The sequence below is a fragment of the Perognathus longimembris genome, chromosome 9 (genome assembly GCF_023159225.1).
Source record: "Perognathus longimembris pacificus isolate PPM17 chromosome 9, ASM2315922v1, whole genome shotgun sequence".
In the NCBI taxonomy this organism is placed as follows: Eukaryota; Metazoa; Chordata; class Mammalia; order Rodentia; family Heteromyidae; genus Perognathus; species Perognathus longimembris.
Genome location: NC_063169.1, coordinates 52860902 through 52882915, shown reverse-complemented (window position 1 = coordinate 52882915; position 22014 = coordinate 52860902). Strand labels below are relative to the sequence as shown.

The 22014-nt window shown below is 38.0% G+C and overlaps 1 protein-coding gene across 8 annotated transcripts in view; it reads left to right on the top strand.

The window, feature by feature from the left end:
* Ahi1 (Abelson helper integration site 1) overlaps positions 1-22014 on the top strand; it is a 146569-nt gene that overhangs the window by 104936 nt on the left and 19619 nt on the right. For all 8 annotated transcript variants that reach the window (XM_048354128.1, XM_048354134.1, XM_048354135.1 and 5 more), the window contains 2 exons: positions 13342-13504; positions 16973-17070. In XM_048354128.1, coding sequence (XP_048210085.1) covers positions 13342-13504; positions 16973-17070 — 261 coding nt within the window. The remainder of the gene's footprint in view (positions 1-13341; positions 13505-16972; positions 17071-22014) is intronic.

The window sequence follows — 22014 nt, the reverse complement described above, 5'->3', positions numbered from 1 at the left end:
TATAATAAGTGAGAAGGATAACCAAAGTTCAGAGCAACTATTAAAAGAATAAAAACAAAACCAATAACTTGAAAAGGAAAAATAACTTTAGTGATTATAGAAATATCATTTTCCATTTGGGAAGAAATTTAATAAAAGTTACCAGACTATTGAGATGCTGGTGGTTCACATCTGCAATCCTTGCTACTTACAAAGTGAGAGTGAAAGGTTCAGGGACAACCTAGGCAAAAATGTTTGTGAGACTCTCTCAAAATAAAAGAACCAGAGGAGTTCAACTTCTGTAATGCCAAAAATAAAGACAAGAAGAAATAGATGTGAAGATAGGTAGGTAGGTAGCTGGGTAGGTAGACACAGAGAGAAAAGACAGTGTTGTCGCTTAGTGGTACTGCACTTACCTAGCATTCATGAGGCCATACTCTGAGAGGAAGTTGTTAAATAATGCTGTCTTCTGAGAGAGACACCTAGCAACTGCCCCTACTAATGCTCCACTGACTATTTTCTTGCCGTATTCAAGTTTGCAAAGTTTCATCTCTCCTGTGCTGCTCTGTGCATGCATGCGAGGGTGTGGATGTGAGTGTGGATATGCATGCTCCAGTCCTGGAGCTTGAACTCAAGGCCTGGGTGCTGTCCCTGAGCTTTTCTGCTCAAGGCTAGCACTCTACTTCTTGAGCCACAGTGCCACTTCTGGCTTTTTGGTGGTGAATTGAAAATAAGAGTCTCACAGACTTTTCTGTCCAGGCTGGCCTTTGAACCACATCCTCCTCTCTCAGCCTCCTGAGTAGCTAGGATAACAAACATAAGCTTCTGGCACTTAGCTCTGCTGTGCTCTTTTTCCTGCCATCTCATTGTCTTCAGCAGTGAGTGGGATCAACTTTGATAGCAGCATGATCATCGATAGATACCCTTTGGTGTAACCACATAACTATGTCAGGAATTAGCTATATACATAAAGATTATGCAAGATACATTTCTAGCAGAAATAAAACTTATTCTGTGTTATAAAGTTCTTTCTCTACCATAGCCCTGCTTGGTAATAGTGCAGAGAATAGCATAATGTGAAAAGACTTAGATAAAGAGGACTCTGAGACTCTTATTGGATACAGAGAATATTCTACCAAAGCTAGAAATAAACTTCTGTTTTCAGAAATGGAGTTGGAGTTTTATAGCCACCACTGTTCTAAAGAAATGTTTTACTACAAAACAGTCCCCTCAGCAATAATTTGAAGAATTTGAGAAGTTGAATAATAATCATGCCTAACATTTGTGGAGCACTTTGTGTATATGGACACTGTACAAGATGTTCTGTTTAGATTATTTCACTTATATGTCATAATTCTGAAATATAAAAACATTGTCTCATCATCATCATTAACATTTGCCATTGGGAGAAAACTGAGGCATAGATTTTTAAGAATCACCCGGATGGGGCTGGGAATATGGCCTAGTGGCAAGAGTGCTTGCCTCATATACATTAAGCTCTGGGTTTGATTCCTCAGCACCACATATATAGAAAATGGCCAGATGTGGTGGCTCAAGTGGTAGAGTGCTAGCCTTGAGCAAAAAGAAGCCAGGGACAGTGCTCAGGCCCTGAGTCCAAGGCCCAAGACTGGCAAAAAAAAAAAAAAAAGAATCACCTGGAAAATTTTAAATTTAGTATGTTAATGGGTTATAAGAACCAAACATATAAACATTCTAAAAGAATTAATTTATGTGAATTCAACTTTTATGTCACTCAGTAGCCTGAGGCAAATTTTGTAGACATTGAAGGTAGTTCAGGTAACAGCAGTTAATACTTGGAAAGAATTTATATTTTAAAATCATTCTGCTACATACTGTCTGTTGTCTCATCTGATCTGCACAATGCCACTTTTAGTGTGATTAGGCAAAAGGTGTTCTATGAATGATTTAGATTTCAGAATACCACTGGAAAGGCTGAACAAAATGATAGTTTGAAGGGATCATGAAGACCATAATAGGGGAAACAGCTCAATACAGAATCCTTCCAGGGAGGTTAAGAGAACCAATTTCTAAAGTATATCTTCTAAAACATGTCACCCACTAAAAAGTTTGAAACATAATGATTTGAGGTTAGTGGACTGAATATTAGTCCATACCCTAGGGAAAAGTGGCACCTCCATTTTAATAGCTGTGAGATGGATTAAAGATACCTACGTTGCAGAGTAACCTGGATGTGAGAAGAGAATCTTGGGGTTTGGTGGGAAGAAAGAGGCTCAGAAGCTGTGGTTTTACTAGTGCACTGGTAGAGTCACCTGTGACCTTGAGAAAGGAAATTACAAACACCTGCCATACTTCAAACTCTGCTGCTACCCACATGCCACAGACAGCTGTTTGAAGAATAGGAGAGAAGGAATGAGAAGATACTTATGAATGTCCCAAAAATGAGGTGATTGGGCTTTCACACTCTACCTTGAGACCCACTTGAAAAGCTCATTGAATACATTTGTTCTACTTAATATCTCAGTATGACTACCCAGCTGACATTCTAATTTTAATTATTCTTTTCTTTTTTATATTCAACTAGAAAAAGTCTTTATAAGCATTACTTAATGTAGATAGCATTTGGTAACCTGAAGGACCTAAAAAATGCATGTGGCTAGGGCCTTCACTGAGTCTTCATTGCTACTAATACTAACAGTTCCTTGCTTCACTAAAATTTTAGTAATGTTCTCCATGTCTCATAGACTTTGCTTTTGCTTTTCCATTTTATTTCCACAGTGTAACCTCTTCTCCATTATGGTAGCCAGAATGAAGATTCTCCTCTCTGACGTGGAGAGCTATGATCTGTTTTATCTGTTTTTACCTGTATGTCTATTCTACATCATTCATCATAAGCAATTTCGCTTCCCATTGCAGTCATTCCTAAGATTTTGAAAAATTATCTTTAAGTAGCTGTACAAAGGAATTGGTATTTAAGAAATCAGTGTATGTGTACACTATATCTTGATCAATGTTACTCCTTTGAACAATCTCACTCATCTTTCCCTAACCTACCCCTTCCCTCGGGGCATAAAATTTACCCTATAAAAAAAAAAAACTACAGTTAAGTAACTTGCAGTATATTTACTATACGAGAATCACCACCATCTGTTTTTAAGACATTTGTTATCCCCAAATCAGATCCCACACTCTTAGCACTGGCCTCCCTCAGAGCATCTCCTTATCCAACCCTAGCCTCTGAAAATTAATAGCCTATTTTCTGTCTAAAAACAGACCTAATCTGAGCATTTTGAGTTTTTTTCTATATAGATTTTTGTCTGGTTTTATTCTCTTACACTGATCTTTCAAGCTTTATCCTTGCAGTATGTATCAGAATTTTACTCCTTCCCATGGCCAAATAGCGTTCTATCATTTGGATATGTCACATTTGTGTATCTACTACTTCAGATATTTGAGATAACACATGCATACAAATTCTCATAGTCCCAGCTGCATTATCACCTGAGATAGAAGCAATTTTAAACAGTTGCCATTAATTATATTTGAGAAATGCCCTACAATACAATCTGTCACACAGAGTATATGCTCTGAGTTGCACCAAGTATAAAATCACCCCTGAGAATGAATGTATTCAGAAAGCTGCTACACAGATTATACAGTGATGCTTCTCTGAAGATGGAACTTTGGAAATGTTCCAAATCCATTCTGCCTACTCTGCTGACTGCTAAACAGCTAGCTCAATAGTTACCATGTTTGTGAGATCACTCTCCTTCAGTGCAACTCTGGACATAGAAAGGAGAGTAAGAATAAGGCAATTTGAAACTTCATGAAGCTTTCTGTTTTACTAACATCAAACTGTTGTTCGGGGTTTTTGTTGTTGTTGTTGTTTGAATACACACTACTTGGTTTATTGTGAGCCTCTGAGTAATTTTCAGAGTTGTGATGACATTAATTTTGACAGTTTATGGCAGTGTTCTTGCTTTCTTGCAGGAGCCAGTTTTTACCGCACTAGCATTCTAGAAGTGATTCTCCTCTACTCATTTATTCTGAAGCCTTTCCATTTGCTTTTTAAGATACTGTCTGGTATTTCTTTTTATCTTGTAACTTAAAATATTTGTTGGAAAGTTTTAGTGTCCCCTACTGAAAAGTCTGTATGTCCATATGCATCACAATTAGGATTATATGCTCACATAGAAACATCTTCCTTTAGGTTTTTTCATTATCCTATAATTACGTTGTTTTCTTCTTGACGAATACGAACTGCTCAAATGTGTATGCAAAAATATTTGTATTCACATTGGCATTAGAAATATTTAGGCCTTTGTGTTTTAGTGACATGAGCAGTTAATTATTGATGTCTGGATAGCCTCATTTTCATTTAAATTTAGTACTCAAGATTTAGTTATTAGCTTTCTGTTACTATTGTAAAACATTCAAGATAATAAACTTGAAAAAAGAAAGTTTCTTTTGAATCATAATCTTGTACATTTTAGTGCATGGTCAAATGACCTTATTGCTTTTGGATCTGAGAGAAGTCAGCACATCATGATGGAAGCACTTGGTGGGAGGAAGCTACTCATCTCATGGCAGTCTGGAAGCAGAGAGAGCAAGACTCTCTTTTCACAGAACTCCCCCAATAATCTAAGACCTCTTGCTAGATCTCACTGCTTAGAAATCCTACCACCTTCCACTAGCATCACAGGCTGGGGACCAATCCTTGAACACTTAGATGTTTGGGAGACACTTCTCAAAATCATAGCACACCCAAAGGCTGTCTGTCTCATAAGACAAAATTTAGCCAATCTCCAAGGGTCCCAATATCTTAACAGTCCTAGCACTGCTCAGAAATTCAAATTCAAAATCACTTATAAACTCAAGGGAAACTCATCCATGAGCCTCTGTAAAAGAAAATTTTTTTCATACTTACTGTTAAAGTGATGTACAGAAAGGTTACAGTTTCATATGTTAGGCCTTGGGTACATTTCTTGTAATGTTTATTACCTCCTCCTTCATCCCCCCTCCCCTCTCCCCTTTTTCTCTCCCCCCATGATGGTTTTGCAAGTATTGCTTTTGGAGTCATTTGTCTTTTTATCCTTTCTCTCTCAATTTTTATATTCCCTTTCACTTCCCTAGTTCTAATAACAGTATATGCAGTATCCAATGTACTCAGATGAGATACAGTGATAACACGGTACAACCACTGGAAGGAGAAACAAAAGGATCATCAAGAAAAGAAGCTATGGTTTCACATGGCATGTTGAAAGTAATTACAACAGTGATATGGTCAAGAGACTTATAAAAAAGTGCTCTACATCACTGTCCATAAAAGAAATGCAAATCAAAACAACATTGAGATTCTACCTCACCCCAGTAAGAATGTCCTTTATCAAGAAAACTAACAATAACAAATGTTGGAGGGGATTTGGCCAAAAGGAAACCCTACTTCATTGTTGGTAGGAATGTAAACTGGTTCAGCCACTCTGGAAAGCAGTATGGAGATTCCTCAGAAAGCTAAACATAGAGCTCTCCTATGACCCAACAGCCCCACTTTGGGGCATCTACCCAAAAGACCAAAAACAAGAACACACTAAAGCCACCAGCACAACATTGTTCACCGCAGCACAGTTTGTCATAGCTAAAATATGAACCAACATAAATGCCCCTCACTAGACAAATGGATCAGGAAAATGTGGTACATATACACAATGGAATTTCATACCTCTATCAGAAAGAATGACATTGCCCATTCGTAAGGAAATGAAAGGACTTGGAAAAAATTATACTAAGTGAAGTGAGCCAGCCCCAAAGAAACATGGACTCTGGTTTTCCTCGTAGGGAATAATTAGCACAGGTTTAGGCTAGTCACAGCAGAGGATCACAAAAGCCTAATAGCTATGCCCCTATGAACGCATAAGATGATGCTAAGTGAAAAAGAATGTTTTAATACTTAAAGATACATTCCCATTCCACAAAGGAGGATAAAGCATAAATAGTAATGATAGGCTGGGCACTGATGGCTCATGCCTGTAATCTTATCTACTCAGGAGGCTAAGATCTGAGGATTGTGGTTCAAAGCCAGCCCAGGTAGGGAAATCTGTGAGATTCTTATCTCCAGATAACCACCAGAAAACTAGAAGTAGATCTGTGTGGCACTATCAAAAAAAGAAAGAAAGAGAAAAGATATGGCCAAAGGGTGAATATTTTAAAAGTAAGCTTTAGAACCTTTTCAAAGAAATAATAGTGATTCGCCATGGAAACCTGTTAGTTATTATGATTTCCAGAAAATTTAATTAATAGTATGATGTACTATCACAATATACCACAGATAAAGTGACTACAAACAATAAATATTTATTCCTCACTTTTCTAGAGGCTAGAAAATCCAAGGTCATGGTGGTAGCAAAAGGTGAGTCTTGTGTTGGTCCCTCTTCTTAGTGCATAAATTATGTTCTCTGAAACCTCTTTTTTTTCCCCCCCATCCTAGAGCTTGAACTCAGGGCCAGGCTGTCCCTGAACCACTTTGTACTCAAGGCTAACATTCAACTACTTGAATCACAGCACCACTTCCAGCTTTTTTTTTTTTAATAGTTTATTGGAGATAAGAGTCTCATGGACTTTCCTGCCTGGGCTGGCTTTGAACCATCATCCTCAGATCTCAGCCTCTTGAGTACCTAGGATTCCAGGCCTGAGCCACCGGCAGCCACCGGCTTGAAACCTATATTTTAAGACCACTGATTTCCAAGTACAATCTAGTCACCTCCTAAAAGCCCTAAATTCCTAATATTGGTGTTAAGCTTCACAAAAAAAACACAAATTTGGAGAAACATAAATATTCAGATGATACCACCAGTCACATATATGCTTTTACACATAAAGCAGCTTTATTTCTTGAAGTCCAGAGGTCAGGTTCACTCTGGATGACTTCCAGAGTCATCCCTATTTGTCAAAGAAGAAATTAACTATGTCCAAATGGTAAATTCCAAAGACTTGCTTTTCTATTATTAAGTGTTACCCGAGAGGCTTTTCCTGTGTAACATTGCAGCAAACAGAAGCTTTTCCACTTTATGATCACAAATAAAGCTGTGCTATGTTGTAATAAATTAATATTTTTGTCTTACTTTAAAATCTGTGAATGCTATTCTGCCATTATTTTTAAAGCATAGCCTGATAACACCTTAAAGATGGAAGGTATGCCGCATCATCTTGTCCAACACCCTTATTTTACAGCCTGAGAACCTGAGCGTTTTGTGATACATTTTTCCATTGGAAACAGATTAAACACAACACACATTCTTTTGGTTCATAATTTGCTATACACTTTATTATTACTGTTTATTATTTTCTGAGAAAATATTTTAAAGATTTTCAAGTACTTGTTTGATAAGGTGTTTTAACTTCACAAATGTGGGCTCTCTTGACTTCCCCTTGCTTGGGGAGGGGAAGGGGCTTCTCCGCCCCTTCCTGGGTGGTCCATTATAGCTCACGTGGGAGCAATGGCCATGGGTAGCCTCGGTGGCGTGTGGTCGCAGGGTGCCCCAAAGCCACCAAGAATGGCACGGACACGTGGGTCCCTGGAGAAAACCTCTAGGGCTTCTGTTTATTCAAATGAGGAGCCTCCCAGATATACCCCAAAGGTGGGCACAAGAGAGGGGGCCCCTGATTGGTCCCAAGGGGCTGTCCCTCAAGTGATGTCAGACTTCCTTCTCTTCCTGTTAAAGACAGGAAGGGGAGGGACAGGCTGAGGTCAGCTGTGGCCCCTTAAAGGTGCAGCTGACCCCAACATCTGCTACTCTTTTTTTTTTTTGTAGGGGGTGTTGTAAACATACATGTAGGCATAAGGCAAATGCTGACATAAGACATATATATATATATATAGGGGGCCTCTTCCACAGAGGGAAGGGGTAGGTAAGGTGGCCGTCGGTCTGGCTTTGTCCAGAGAAGCTGGAATCCTCAGCTGGTTTCTGCCAAGTGCAGGAAGGTGCAGACATCAGCCCTCTTTTGGTGGTGAAGTAGAAGTAGGCTGGAGCTCTGGCATCCCTGGTAGTTCACAGTACTGATAATTTAAACATAAGTGATTAGTAAAACATTCTTTTTATATATAAACATTGAAGCAAAGGTGTTAAACCTTTGCGCTTACTTTTTAAAAACATTAAGGTTGGGTGTCAAACCCTCAGCTCCTATTTCCCCGTAACGGGACTCCCTTAAACCAAACAGTAGGGGGAGAGGAGTGGAAGAAACATGGTGCAAAATTTCTTTAATTTTTTGTACAAAACTGCAAGCGACACTGCCACAGCTAAATATTGCACCTCAAGAAGCGCTTATTCTCTTTAGAAGAGCAGAAGAATTGCAGTATATTCTTTGTTTTCCTGAAGAGAACAAGAAGAGACATTTCTCCAGAGCAAGTGCTCTGGTTTTTTAGTTTTCCAATCTGTAAAAGCATTTACAAGGCTCTTTCCCACTGTTTTGGGAAGATTTAAATTTTCTTAAGATAGTTTCTTAAGATATATAATATAAGCATAGCTATCCTTACTAATCATGGGGTCTACTCTCCTCTCTCTCCCTCTCCTTTTTTCTTTTTTCAATTTTTATTTTTATCTATTTTTTTTTTTCTTATGACATGGCAGGGCACCAGGCTGGGTCCAGGGAAGAAACAGGGCCGACACTGGGTCCATCGCTGGTACAGGCAGGCTTTCACGTTTCTCCATGGAAAAATCCACTACGGTCTTTGTTATCCTGAAGAGAAAACAAGGGGAGACATTTCTCCAGAGCAAGTGCTCTGGGCTTAGTTTTCCAATCTGTAAAGGCATATACAAGGCTCTGGGGATTTAGTTCAGCGGAAGAGCGCTTGCCTGATGAGCGCAAGGTCCGGGGTTCGGTCCCCGGCTTGGGGGGAGGGTGGGTGGGAAAACAACAACTATAGGTCAGAGAAGAAAAAAAACCAAGGCAGTTTGGGAGCAGACTGTGGAGTCAGCTTCCTGTAGCCACAGACTGCCACAGTCCATGCAGCTAGCACACGTCGACCTGCATCCTATAAAGCAAAGTATTAATCCTGAGTCAGGAAAATCGAGGTTTGCGCAGTTGTTCCAAAATGACTCTGGTCCCTTGATCTTAAAAGAGTTTATGAGAGCACAGGAGAGGAAAAATAACTTTTTTTTTCTTTTGGCTTGGAGTTTGGTGATGAGTCACACCTGCCTCCAGGCTGTTTACTGTGACTCCACCCACAGGCTGCAAAGAACAGTTTAACATTAAGAATTAAAGTTAAATTAGTAGTCAAAAGGCAAGTAACTTTGAAACCATGTTTTACCAACACACACGGACAGATATACTGATACTTGTGCACAAGTTTTGAGGCATGCTTAGAATTTTTTTTTTTTTAAATTGGCCATCTAAGTTTTCTGGAATTCCAGTGGCAAAATGGTATTATTTTGCCCATAATAGAACCACGTGGTTGATAAAAACAAAAGGGAACCTCTCCTCACTCAACAGAAACACTCAGACTCACACAGATGCATGCTGTAGACTCACAATGCCTCTATGAACGTTGCCGCCGGCGCTAGGCTCCACGCGGCCCGTGCTCTCCGAGACCTGAACATTGCCAGGGCTGTGACCCCCTGCGGCTCCTGCCGCCACCTTGGGTCCCGCATCCCCAGAGGCCAGCGCCCAGTGCGATGGCTGCTCCTTAGTAGGGACTTTAAAAGTCCCTGGTGGGGGGGCCCTGGGCTAGACTGCCGCTGCCGCCCCGCCTGGCGCCCGGAGGCGCAAAGCTGCAAGCCCATTTCCTCGGGCTGCAGAATTTCCTCGGCCCTTGGTCCGAGTGCCATTGATCCGACCCGGCCTCTTGGGACGCGGATTGATTCTGCCCCATCGCCGTAGATGGAGGTACCACAGGCTCCAGAGTACTCACTCCCATCCTTCCCGAAGGCTACCGACAGCTCCGGATTGCTTTTCCCGTGGGCATCCTGCCCCACGCTGGGCCGCCAATTTGTGGGCTCTCTCTCTCTCGACTTCCCCTCACTTGGGGGGGGAAGGGGCTTGTCCGCCCCTTCCTGGGTGGTCCTTTATCGCTCATGCGGGAGCGACGGCCACGGGTAGCCTGGGTGGCGTGTGGTCGCAGGGTGCCCCAAAGCCACCAAGAACGACACGGACGCGTGAGCCCCTGGAGAAAACCTCTAGGGCTTCTGTTTATTCAAATGAGGAGCCTCCCAGATATACCCCAAAGGTGGGCACAAGAGAGGGGCCCCTGATTGGTCCCAAGGGGCTGTCCCTCAAGTGATGTCAGACTTCCTTCTCTTCCTGTTAAAGACAGGAAGAGGAGGGACAGGCTGAGGTGAGCTGTGGCCCCTTAAAGGTGCAGCTGACCCCAACACACATATATGAGGATTATATAGCATGATAGCAACAAATACTTTGGTATAGAGAAAATAAACGTGATGATGCAATTATTTAGTTTCTTTAGTTCTTTATTTTCTTAATATATTGTTATACAGATAATATTCACTGGAAGCAATATGGTCTTGATTTCTTTTTTATAAGTCTACTTAGGGTTTTCTTAAATGCTTATAGAAGTAATTAGAATAGACATTGTTTTTCTCATATAACGCTTGAAATAGGTATTTGTGCTTTTTTTCTATAGTCTTGGTTTTGAATTTAGAGCCTCACATTTGCTAGACAGGTGCTGTACCGCAGATTCACACCTCCAACACAGTGCTATATACTTTTTTATTTGCATTAAATAAAATACATCCCCAGTATCACCATTAGGAAAATTTTGTTTGAATATTTAGTAATATGCATCTGTATAACTCAGGATTCGTTGTTAAATTTGGTGTTCAACATTTTATCATCTCTTTTTACATATAATGCTAACGATTAATATTCCTTAACTGATATTAAGAAATGAGGCTTTTACAGGACTAAGAGTATGGCTCAAGTGATAAAGTACCTGCTAATAAGCATGAAACTCCAGATCTAAACCACAATACCAACACTTCCCCAACTAAACATTTTTTTTAATGGAAATGAGATCATTTTTTAATGTTTGTAATCTCCAAGTGGTTGTACAAAGGGATTTTAGTATAGTATGTTCATGTATGTGTACAATGAATCTTTTTTTTTTAATAAGACTACTGTCACGATTTATTTATTTATTTTATTTATTTTATTTTTTATTTTTGGCCAGTCCTGGGCCTTGGACTTAGGGCCTGAGCACTGTCCCTGGCTTCCTTTTTGCTCAAGGCTAGCACTCTACCACTTGAGCCACAGCGCCACTTCTGGCCGTTTTCTGTATATGTGGTGCTGGGGAATTGAACCCAGGGCCTCATGTATACGAGGCAAGCTCTCTTGCCACTAGGCCATATCCCCAGCCCCTACAATGAATCTTGTTCAATGACACCACTTCCATCATTCCTGCATGTATCTCATCCCCTTCCATTGCCCAGAGTTTTCTAATTTTATTTATACATGTGTACATTAAGTACTATGACTCTGTTCGCCCACTGTTCCTCTTCCATTCATCTGTCTTCCCTCCTCAGTTAGTCCCCCAGCTTCCTTAGGCAAGATATGTTAGACTATTAATTTTTCAAAGGCATTACATCATGGAAACTCACCCCTGATAAATACACTACATTATAATCAGTTTGATTATATATATATGTGCATAGGGTTCTGTTTATGTTTTCATATGTTTATATTTTACACCTAACTTCTGCATATAAGAGAAAACATGCTACCTTTGTCTCAGCCTTACTTCATTCAATATGACTTTTTACCAGTCTATCCATTTCACTGCAAATGACATCATTATTCCTGATGGATGGCTGAAATTACATTGTGGATGTATATGTACATATATATGTTCATATATGTGTGCATATCTATATATGCACATATAGATATGTATCTAATTTTTATCCAAAATGACACAGTGATAAAGCTTATTTTAGTTTCCTTTTAATATTATTACTACAATTTAACATTAAATTTCACTTTATATTAATCAGTAACAATTCTATCAATCCTTACAGAGCCCCAATCTGCACATGCATAGGTCAAAACATAGTATGCTAAGAATCATCAGAAAGTTATTACAGACAAGATTGAGAAAATTTCACAATCCTGAGCCAGAGTAGCAAAATTTAGCATCAGGTATAATCATCGAGACGGTTCTATCTTGGTAGTGAGGTTAATTTGGCCTTAAAATCTTTACTGAAACTGCAAAACCCTTCTATGTCTTCTTTGGCCATAGTGAATCAATTTATTGATCTAATTTCGTGATCTAATTCTTACTCCTGTAACTTAGCTTCCCTTGCCCGTCAGTTTGATTCTCAGGAACCATATTGAACTACTTTGGGTTACTCTTTGCTGCACTCACAAGTGTTGTTAAATTTAAAACATTCTTGCTCTTTACCGGAATAGTTCTAATGGTCTCTTAATGCTCCTGCAAAGTTTCTTAAATTAGTTTCCTCTTCTAGAGATTATCCTGTTTGCCAGTTTATAGTTAGCTCCCAGCACCATTCAAATTAGAATTTGAGTGAATGCTGCATCAGTACTCAAACTAATTGCAAAGAATTATGATGTGTGTGTGTGTGTGTATGTGTGTACAGTTGCTTAATGTATAAATTTTCAAACCTCCTTTAATCTGGGAAGTTAAATATATTTTTCAGTGTACATATTATTATGCCCTACTTTATACATGAATCATATCTAAAGTCCATTGAGATCTCCCACCCTTTAATTACTATAAAGGATTTTTAAATGTTTGTGTAGCCAATGCCATATTATTTTGGCTTTTTTTTTCAAATGAAAGTAATCAAATACAATGATTGTTGTAACAAAACAAAGAAGAGGATTCTCATAGGAAGGCTTTTCCTCTAGATTGTTGGTATGAAATACTAAAAACATAATTTATCACAAGAAAAGATATTAACAATAAACCAAATGATCACAATGGAGTTATACAATCAGATTGTTCCATTAAGTTTTTCCTTTTTTATAAAACTATTAACCTGAAGAATTGTCCTTCAGAGTCATCTGTTTCGCACAGAGAATGGGTTCTAAAGGTGTAGTATAAAACACGTTTTTTAAAATGAGTGATATATTGGCTTGTTTTATTATTTGTTTTGAAATCATTTACTCAAAAAATTAGCATCTGCTATTTTGAAGCTAATCTTAGTATGTTAAATGTTCTCAACCATTTCTCAATCCCACAGTCTTTTTATCTTGCTTCTCCTGCTGTGTTCCCACCACCCCTCATCCCATTAGCAAACCTTGAGAGAGCCTCAATACTGCTTTGGTTTCAGCTGCTCTTCTGCAAGAGGAAGTGAGTGTTGGGGGTTTCTCTGTGGCACAGTTGTGATAAAGTTGTGGTGGTCTTATCTCTCTTAGGTAGTGGCTCTTTATGACTACACAGCCAGCCGATCAGATGAACTAACCATCCATCGAGGAGACATTATCCGAGTGTTTTTCAAAGATAATGAAGACTGGTGGTATGGCAGCGTAGGAAAGGGGCAGGATGGTTATTTTCCAGCTAATCATGTGGCTAGTGAAAGTAAGTTTTATGCTCCCTTCCTGGTTTACTAATATGGTATAACTGATAGTCAAAGATTTTTATCATTTTCTACCCTTTAATTTACTGTCTTTATAATCTTTGCATGTGTTTACCAGTGTATATTACTCTTCTCATTATACAGAAAGTTAAAACCCAAAGCACTCGTATGTATGAAAGCTGCTCCATACTGAGATTGAAATAGTTGCTGATTGCGTTTGTCATCCCAGGGAACCTGCCCCTCAAGCTACCTGTTTTCTCCAGCTACTTCTACCCTTCTACCTGCTGCACACAGTTTTGTCAGCTCTTCTCATGTCACAGTGATTCCAGTTGACCAGCATCTTAAGAATTTCTTGCTCCCCACCTCCCACTCTTTGACTTTGTAGATCTTAATCCTAGCAGCTTACCTCCTAAAATAAAAGCACAATAGATTTTCAAGTACATTAAGTAGTCACTTGTGAACAGGGAAAAATGAACTACACAAGAAATTCCAAATATGAATTTCTGAAAGTTAGGAATTCGTTACTAGTCTTTGAAAGGTAAAAATACAATTAATGCAGAGAGCTTGAAAATGAAGAGACTAATTTAAGACTATGGTGAAAAGAGAGCCATATAATGCTTCTTCAGAAAATGTGTATCCTATCACCAGTTAACTTGATGATGTGTTATAAAAATTCCAACACTAAGGTCGGGAGAAAAAGTTTATAATCTCACTCACCAATATACAGAGATTTGCCTCCATTTCTCTTTTGTAATAATAAGGTTGAAACATATCAATTGACATTTCTTCCAGACACACAAAAACCTGTGGCTCTAATTTTAAATGTGCTAGAGAACATTTGATGCTTTGAATGTTGGGTCTTTTTGTTTCTCCAACAAATCATTATTAAATATAGACTGATTTTCAAGCTAGTCTGTGAAACCCTGTTTAGCCCAAGCTATGCCTAAAGTACCCTTGATTTCCTAACTAAGTTCTAAATTTTGAGAGCCAAAAAAGATTTAAAAAAGAGAAGAAGGAGGATTGTTTTTCTTGAGTACTCATTGATAGGTTAGATCAACATAAAGTTACTTCTTTGCTGCGCCCTGCCTCAAATATGTGTCCCCTGGTCCTTCCTAATGTTCCTCTCTCAGTCTCTCAGGTGGCCCAGGTTTACTGCAGTTCTCTACTGCCTTTTAGCAAACTCCTCCCCTTAAAAGGGCTAAATAGCCTAAAAACTACTTCTCTCTTTCACACTCAGTTCTTAATTTTCTCTGTGTCACTATTTTAATTATTTTTCCCATAAGTAGTAAGCGATCAACATAACCATAATGTTTATGTTTAAAATTAAACTACATAATGAAGACTAATTAAAGCACAAGGAAAGGATGAAACTTTATGACAGGTTGACTTCCAGGTAGATATTTAAGGTCATCTCTCCAAAACACATCACGTTTCAGTTCCTAATTGTGAAAATATCCAAATTCTCTGCCATACTTTCAGTAGCAGCTCTCATGCAATTTCAACAGCTGTGATTAAGCAAGAGTAGCTGCAGTTTCTAAATGAAGAACTGCCCAACTATATATATAGAGAGATAGATAGAGATAGACATATAGATATATATTATAGTTACATGTATGTCTGTAACTGTAGGTATTATAGCCAATCACTCCTTTAAAGCATTACCGATTTTTTCCACTTGGCAATATAAAAAGATGCTAGATAGTGTTAGGTACTTTAACTTTAGTTTGTGCAAATTATGTCTTGGTTTATCAGCATTGAAAGGTTGTAGATATTTGATTTACAGTTGAGTTAAAAATCTAATAAAAGTTTTCCTAATAGCTAAAGCAATGCTTGTGGAGGTCTTGCAAGGATGGCTGTACAGGATTAATTCTTTGTCTTAAGTAGTGACCTTCCTGCAAATGACATAATCTCTTATGTCCCAGAATAATTGATATTTTCTTTTGTCATTGGTCAATGCTTTTTGGAAAAGCATTGACAGGCAGAATAAGCTGAGAAAACTTTTTTTTTTTGGCCAGTCCTGGGCCTTGGACTCAGGGCCTGAGCACTGTCCCTGGCTTCTTTTTGCTCAAGGCTAGCACTCTGCCACTTGAGCCACAGCGCCGCTTCTGGCTGTTTTCTGTATATGTGGTGCTGGGGAATCGAACCTAGGGCCTCGTGTATCCGAGGCAGGCACTCTTGCCACTAGGCTATATCCCCAGCCCGAGAAAACTCTTAACATATCAGAGAATATAATTAGGGAATTTTCACACTTTGCCAGTTTGTTTTACTTTCTTTTTAATCTACTGTTACCCAAGTTTAACAAAACTTAACTATCCAGTTTCAACATTAGAGGGAAAATGACACTTAACAGTATATTGTATTCTGAAAACAGTAGCAAGAATTTCCATTGATCCTTAGCTGATGCCAAATGTGCAAAGACAAGAAGTAAGATTATATGTATATATGAGCAGAATCTCTACAAACTATTCAATTGAGAACCACAGCCTTTAAAAAAATAGTTTTCTTAAAGATGGTACCCCATTGTTACAAAGATCTTATTCTCTTCATGTCTTAAGCCACTAGGAAGGCAAACATAATCAGTTTCCCTTAGTCACATCTAACATCTACAAGACACAAACCCACTAATAATACCAACCCATTTTAAAAGCCAGTAAGTATAGCTCATTATATTAGCTATTTAATTTTGATTAAATATATTTTAGGAATTTATCTTAATTAAGAGTATCTTTTAACTAGTAGTTTTCTTAACTCTGTAAGATTTGCTTAGGAGATCAAAGCAAAAAGATTCCATTTTCCAGGCCATAAATGAATGAATAAATAACAAAAATTGGTTTTTCATACATGTAAGAATCTTAAATGTCCACACTGTGTTAGACTTGATATTAGGTGTAATCCTAGGCTGAGAATTATTCATTTCATTCTATCTTTCCAAATTAGCTTTTCTCTATACTCTACCTCCTTAGTCTTCAGAGTCTGTCACAATACTTCTTTTATTCCGTTTTCCACCCATATAGCACTTTGTCTCCAGTCCTGTATCAAAACAGTGCTACATTTCATTTACATTATAAAATATAATCTTTCCCTGACCAGATTGTAAGCTCCCTGAGAGCAAAGACTGTCCTGATTATCTTCACATTTCCAGCAGTTCCTAGTAGATAACCTTTCTTACAGTAGGTTCCTGGCAAGTGTCTATTGAGATAAAATGAAATAAGCATCTACATGACCACACAGTAAGTGATACTACGTAGACCTTCTGTATTTCTGAAATCTTGCTGGATAAAATTTTCCAAGGATAACTAATGGGTCAGACTACAAAATGTCATAACAAGTATTACAGCTATTTGCTGTAAGAAATGCAAGAAACTGAGTATCAAGTTCTCTTTAATTTTTTATCTGCCATCCTGTACCACTTATTTCCCTCGGAACAGTGTTCTTCAACTTAATTCCACTAATTCCTTCTTTAATTCTAGCACTGTATCGAGAAATGCCTCCAGAGATAAAGGAGCGATCACCTCCTTTAACTCCCAAGGAAAAGCCCAAGATGGAAAAACCTTCAGCTTCTCAAAAGGTAAGTATTTTCAAGAGAATGTGCTGCCTATGTATTTTAACTCTTTTCTTTATGTCTGTATAATGTTCCTTTATTTTTCATGCTTAGAATTCTTCATTATTTACATTATATTTTTTCCTTTGATCTTGCCACCAACATTATGAAACATGCAAGGCAAATGTTATTATAGTCATTTTCCAGATAAGGAAACTGAGGAGGCTCAGAGAGAGGTTAAAGTAACCTTTCAAGTCAGAGTGTAAAAATGGGAGAAGGGCCCAAAGTAGCTTGTATCTTTTAAGTGTAATGCTACTTCCACTCTAATTTGCATCCTCAGCTGGCACAGTAATACTACTTTTAGCTCCACTTGATATGTACATGCTTATGCAGGAGGTATTGAAATCTTCAGATCAAAGATGTTCCCTCTTTCTGGATAGAACATTTTACTTAGTAGTAATCTAAAATATTTTCAAGTTAGAATGAATGTGGATATGTTACCAGACAGAAAAGAGTGATATATTTTAATCTGTGCCATTAGGTACTAAAGAGATATCAGTCAGTATTCTTCTGATATGAGTAGTACTTGGTAGAAAAATTTAACAAATACTAGACTATTGTGTATATTGCTTTTATTAAACTTGTTTTGTTATGTGACATTAGCTCTTGCCTTAGACTGAGTTGTCTTGCTGTTTCTTCACTATGAAATGACAGCTAGATAGATAATTATAAATATATGTAATGTCATTCTGAAGCCTGCCTAGGGACATTCAGAAAGGCCTAGAGACATTTTTGTTAGGTGCAAGATTGGGAATGCTACTGGCATCTAGTGTATAGTGGTCACAAACATTCCTAAACCTCCTAGAGTACAGCAGATAGCTCCTCAACAAAGAATTATCTAGCAAATATGGTCACAGTACCCCTTTCATGCAAGTAAGAGTGAGTGAGGGAATGGGGAGATAGAATTGAAATCCAAAAATTAAGGCTATCTTTAAAATGCTTTGGGTTCACTTAGAGTTGTGGAGCTAACAGCTAACTATTGAAAAGTATAAAACTGAGTTTCCTTAGCACCTGGCTAGTTGCATTTCTAGTTCCTTTATCAAAATGTATATGGCTTGACTTTATCAAGATCCTACCTTATAAACCTACCATAAAGTCTATCAGGTGTTTAATTTCACATGCAAATCCTATTTTTATTAACATATATAAAATGTTTAAAAAAAGAGGAGGAGGAAGAGAACATAAAAAGTGGCCTGATAAGTGACTAGGATTGTGGGAGGTCCAAGTTCATCGAAGTATAGCCTTGGTGCCAAGGAAGGAAAGATCATTCCTGATCATTCTCATCACCTCCTTCATTTTACAGATTAGGAAATTGAGACTCAGAAAGCTATGAGAGATTCACTCAAAATGACACTGTTCATTTGAGCATGGCCTCCATATTCTCAGGCCAGTGCCCTTTTTTCTTCTGCATGTAGTCCATGGCATAGATGGTTATGAACACAGTTAGCCAGATTGGGTTAGAATAACTTTTTATATACTTGTTTTATATTTGTTTCATCATGCTCTTTTTCATATGGACATCGTAAGAAATGGATTCTTTATGCTTCTGTTTTTGCATTTGAAATGGGTCTTTCTATGTTGCCTAGGCTGGCCACCAACTCCTGGGCTAAACTGATCCTCCTGCTTCAGCCTTCCTAGTAACCGGAACTATAGGCACACACCATTACACTCAACTTTATTTTCTGGAGTCAGACACGCTACCGTTGAGCAACAAGGTCCCTTCAACTTTATTTTCTATACTTTTAAAGGGAGAGAGAGAGAGAGAGAGAGAGAGAGAGAGAGATAACACGTTATTATTTTCCTTTTTAAAAGTTATTTCTATACAAAGTATAAAAAATAAGTAAAATTATACCTTTTAATAGCTTGGCAGCTGCCTCCTTTTATAAGAACTTCCCAGTGAAGCACACCTGCTCTGTTGCTAAGGGTGCCAGGTACCTTCCAGCATTTCATCTGACTCGTGAAATGTTAGTGACTGATGGCAGTATTTCTTGCAAGATCTTCCAGTACAGAAGGGTGATGCTTGAGTTGTATTCACAGTAATCTAAATCCACAGACAAATCAGTAATTACTCAGAAGGTGGAAGTAGGGGGATCTTTTTCACCAGGCTCATTCTAAAAAAATGTTTACAAAGATGTAGTATACAAATTTGCACCTAAATAAATAGAAGATATGTGCTATTGAGGAGAAAAGAAACTTAGAGGTTTCGAAAAAGACTAATGCTAACAACTTAGCTTGGTTATTTGTTTACATTTTGGACTTTTTGTTCTTTTAAAAAGGCCTTTTTTGTGTGTGTGTGCCATTCCTTGAACTTGAACTGAGGGCCTGAGAGCTATCCCTGAGCTTTTTGTGCACTAGGCTAGAGTTCCACCACTTGAGCCACAGTTCTACTTCCGGCTCTTTGGTGGTTAATTAGAGATAGAATCTCATGGCCTTTCCTGCCGAGGCTGTCTTCAAACCGCAATCCTCAGATGTCAGACCCTTAAGAAGCTAGGATTATAGGCATGAACCACTGGCCCAGCAGCCTTTTTTGGGGGGGTAGCCTAATCATATGATTCATTCAGGGGAAGAAAGGTATTGTTAAAATTCCTTGCTTTAATTTTTAGTATTTTAAGTTGTCATACTATAAAAATAATATATGCCTATAGTTTTAAATTTTCAACTAATGAAAAATAGTGTAAAATTAAAAGTAAATTTTATGTTCTCTAAAATCATGTTCATTCTATGAGGTTTTTGCATATCCTTCTGGAAATATTCTCCACATATGAACAGATATGCTTTCTTCTTTTATAAATATATCTTGGGCAACTTCTCTTACTGGCACAGAAAATTCTATTTTAGACCATTTCAAGCTACTAAAATGTTGTTTCCTTTTTCTTTTCTTTTTTCCCCCATTTGCATTACTGGAGTTTAAACTCGGGGCTTTGTGCTTGCTTAACTGGTATTCTACCACTTGAGCCAAACCCCCAGTGCTATTCTTTGCTGGTTATTTTGGAGATAGAGTCTGCTGGGCTTTTCTGCCAGGGCTGGCCTCAAACAGCCATCCTCCAGATCTAGGATTATAGGCATGGACCCTGAGCTGAGCACTCTATTTTTTCTCTGCTTTTGGGTTGTCTTTTGTTTGTTTGTTTTTTAATTAGTTGTCAGAAAGCAAACCACAAAGTTGAAAAGTACAATCTGTGTTTTCACATTGATACAACTCTGTTTTTATGTAATTGCCAGCTGTATTATAATAATTATGCACACAAATGTTAGCTTATTTCTGCAAATGTAGAGTGACTACTGTGATGGTTTTGCTTATGTCTTCTAAAACTCATTAAAGGAATAATTTTTGGTTTTGCTATTCCAAGATAATTAAGAAAATAACCATTATGATACATCATTGCCTGGGAAGAGCATTTATTTTCAGTATTTTGCTAAGAGTATAGCCTTATTTTGCTATGTAGAGACGATAAGAATGCAAGTAAAGCTAGTTAGTTCAAAGGGGCTGGCTCCTAAGCCAGGGTGAACACTAGTTACACAGAGTCCAAAATAAGAACAGATAACCCAAAAGCATCAGATATATCCATTGTAGTTCCTCTTTCAGCCATATACATATCATACATTTTGCACAAATGATTATGTTAACTGCTCAGAAAAATAGTAGAAAATGTATTGCTTTCAGCAATCATAGACAACTTAGTATTTGTGCTAATATATTTTCAAAAATCACATTGTACAGAAAAAAATGTCCTTTACATTTTTGTATCAAAAAATGAATCCAAATTAGTCTTCACAATAGGAATTATGTGATTTTGTTGTTGTGTTAGAGCCAACAAGTTTGCTATAGACAGGGGAGGTTTGGGGTATGGTTAAAAAATTTTCCAAGGCTGGGAATATGGCCTAGTGGCAAGAGTGCTTGCCTCCTACACATGAAACTCACGGTTCGATTCCCCAGCACCACATATATGGAAAATGGCCAGAAGGGGCGCTGTGGCTCAGGTGGCAGAGTGCTAGCCTTGAGCGGGAAGAAGCCAGGGATGGTGCTCAGGCCCTTAGTCCAAGGCCCAGGACTAGCCAAAAAAAAAAAAAAAAAAAAAATTTTTTTTTGCAGACACATAGAAATCACTCCTATACACTAATTCATTGGAAATATAATAATAATGATTGCATTTTACCCATTGCTAACGAGTAATGGCTGTTTACATTTTTCTATGTTAGAAAATACAAGGATGTATCTCATTGAGTTATGTTTGGATTTGCTGTGAAATTTCAGGAATGCTTGGAATTTTTTTCATCTAAAGAGAACTAAATAAAAACAAAGAGCATATAGCAAGGTCTAAAATAGTTAAAAATTGGTCTAAAATTGGTCTAACAGTTGAAAGTCATTATTTATTGTATTCTATGGAGAATTTCACTTCAAACAGCAAATACTTTTTTTTCCTTCCTCATGACTTGTTTCAGTAATTTATAGCACATATTTTAACAAAAAAATATTCTTTTTTATAAATATAATTTATGTTTGAAAAATACTTACTAGTCTCAAATCTAATGAGAGAACCTTCTATAAAGAAAGTAGCAGGGACCCAAGTGATATAAGCAGCAGAACCAATGCAAGTCACCTCCTGTGGATTCCAGTCCTAACAATGGAACTCTGAAAGCCTCCAAAGATGCATAGAATCTTTCCTCCTGCAAGGGACCCATTAAAGCCTTAACACTCCTTAAGGTCTGGTGGCTAGTTTTGCTGCTGCTCCTCCTTTTACATTTGCACCTTTGCTGCCCTCCACAGTAATGGCCTGTGGGCTCCAGCTCCCACTTTTCTGTCTTTGGGCAATTCTTCTCCATGTTCCAGGACCCTTCGGACTTCTTGTCTTCTCAGTAATGTTTTCGTACTTAGTGAGTTTTCTCTTCTTAAGCCTGTTACTGCTTCCCTGC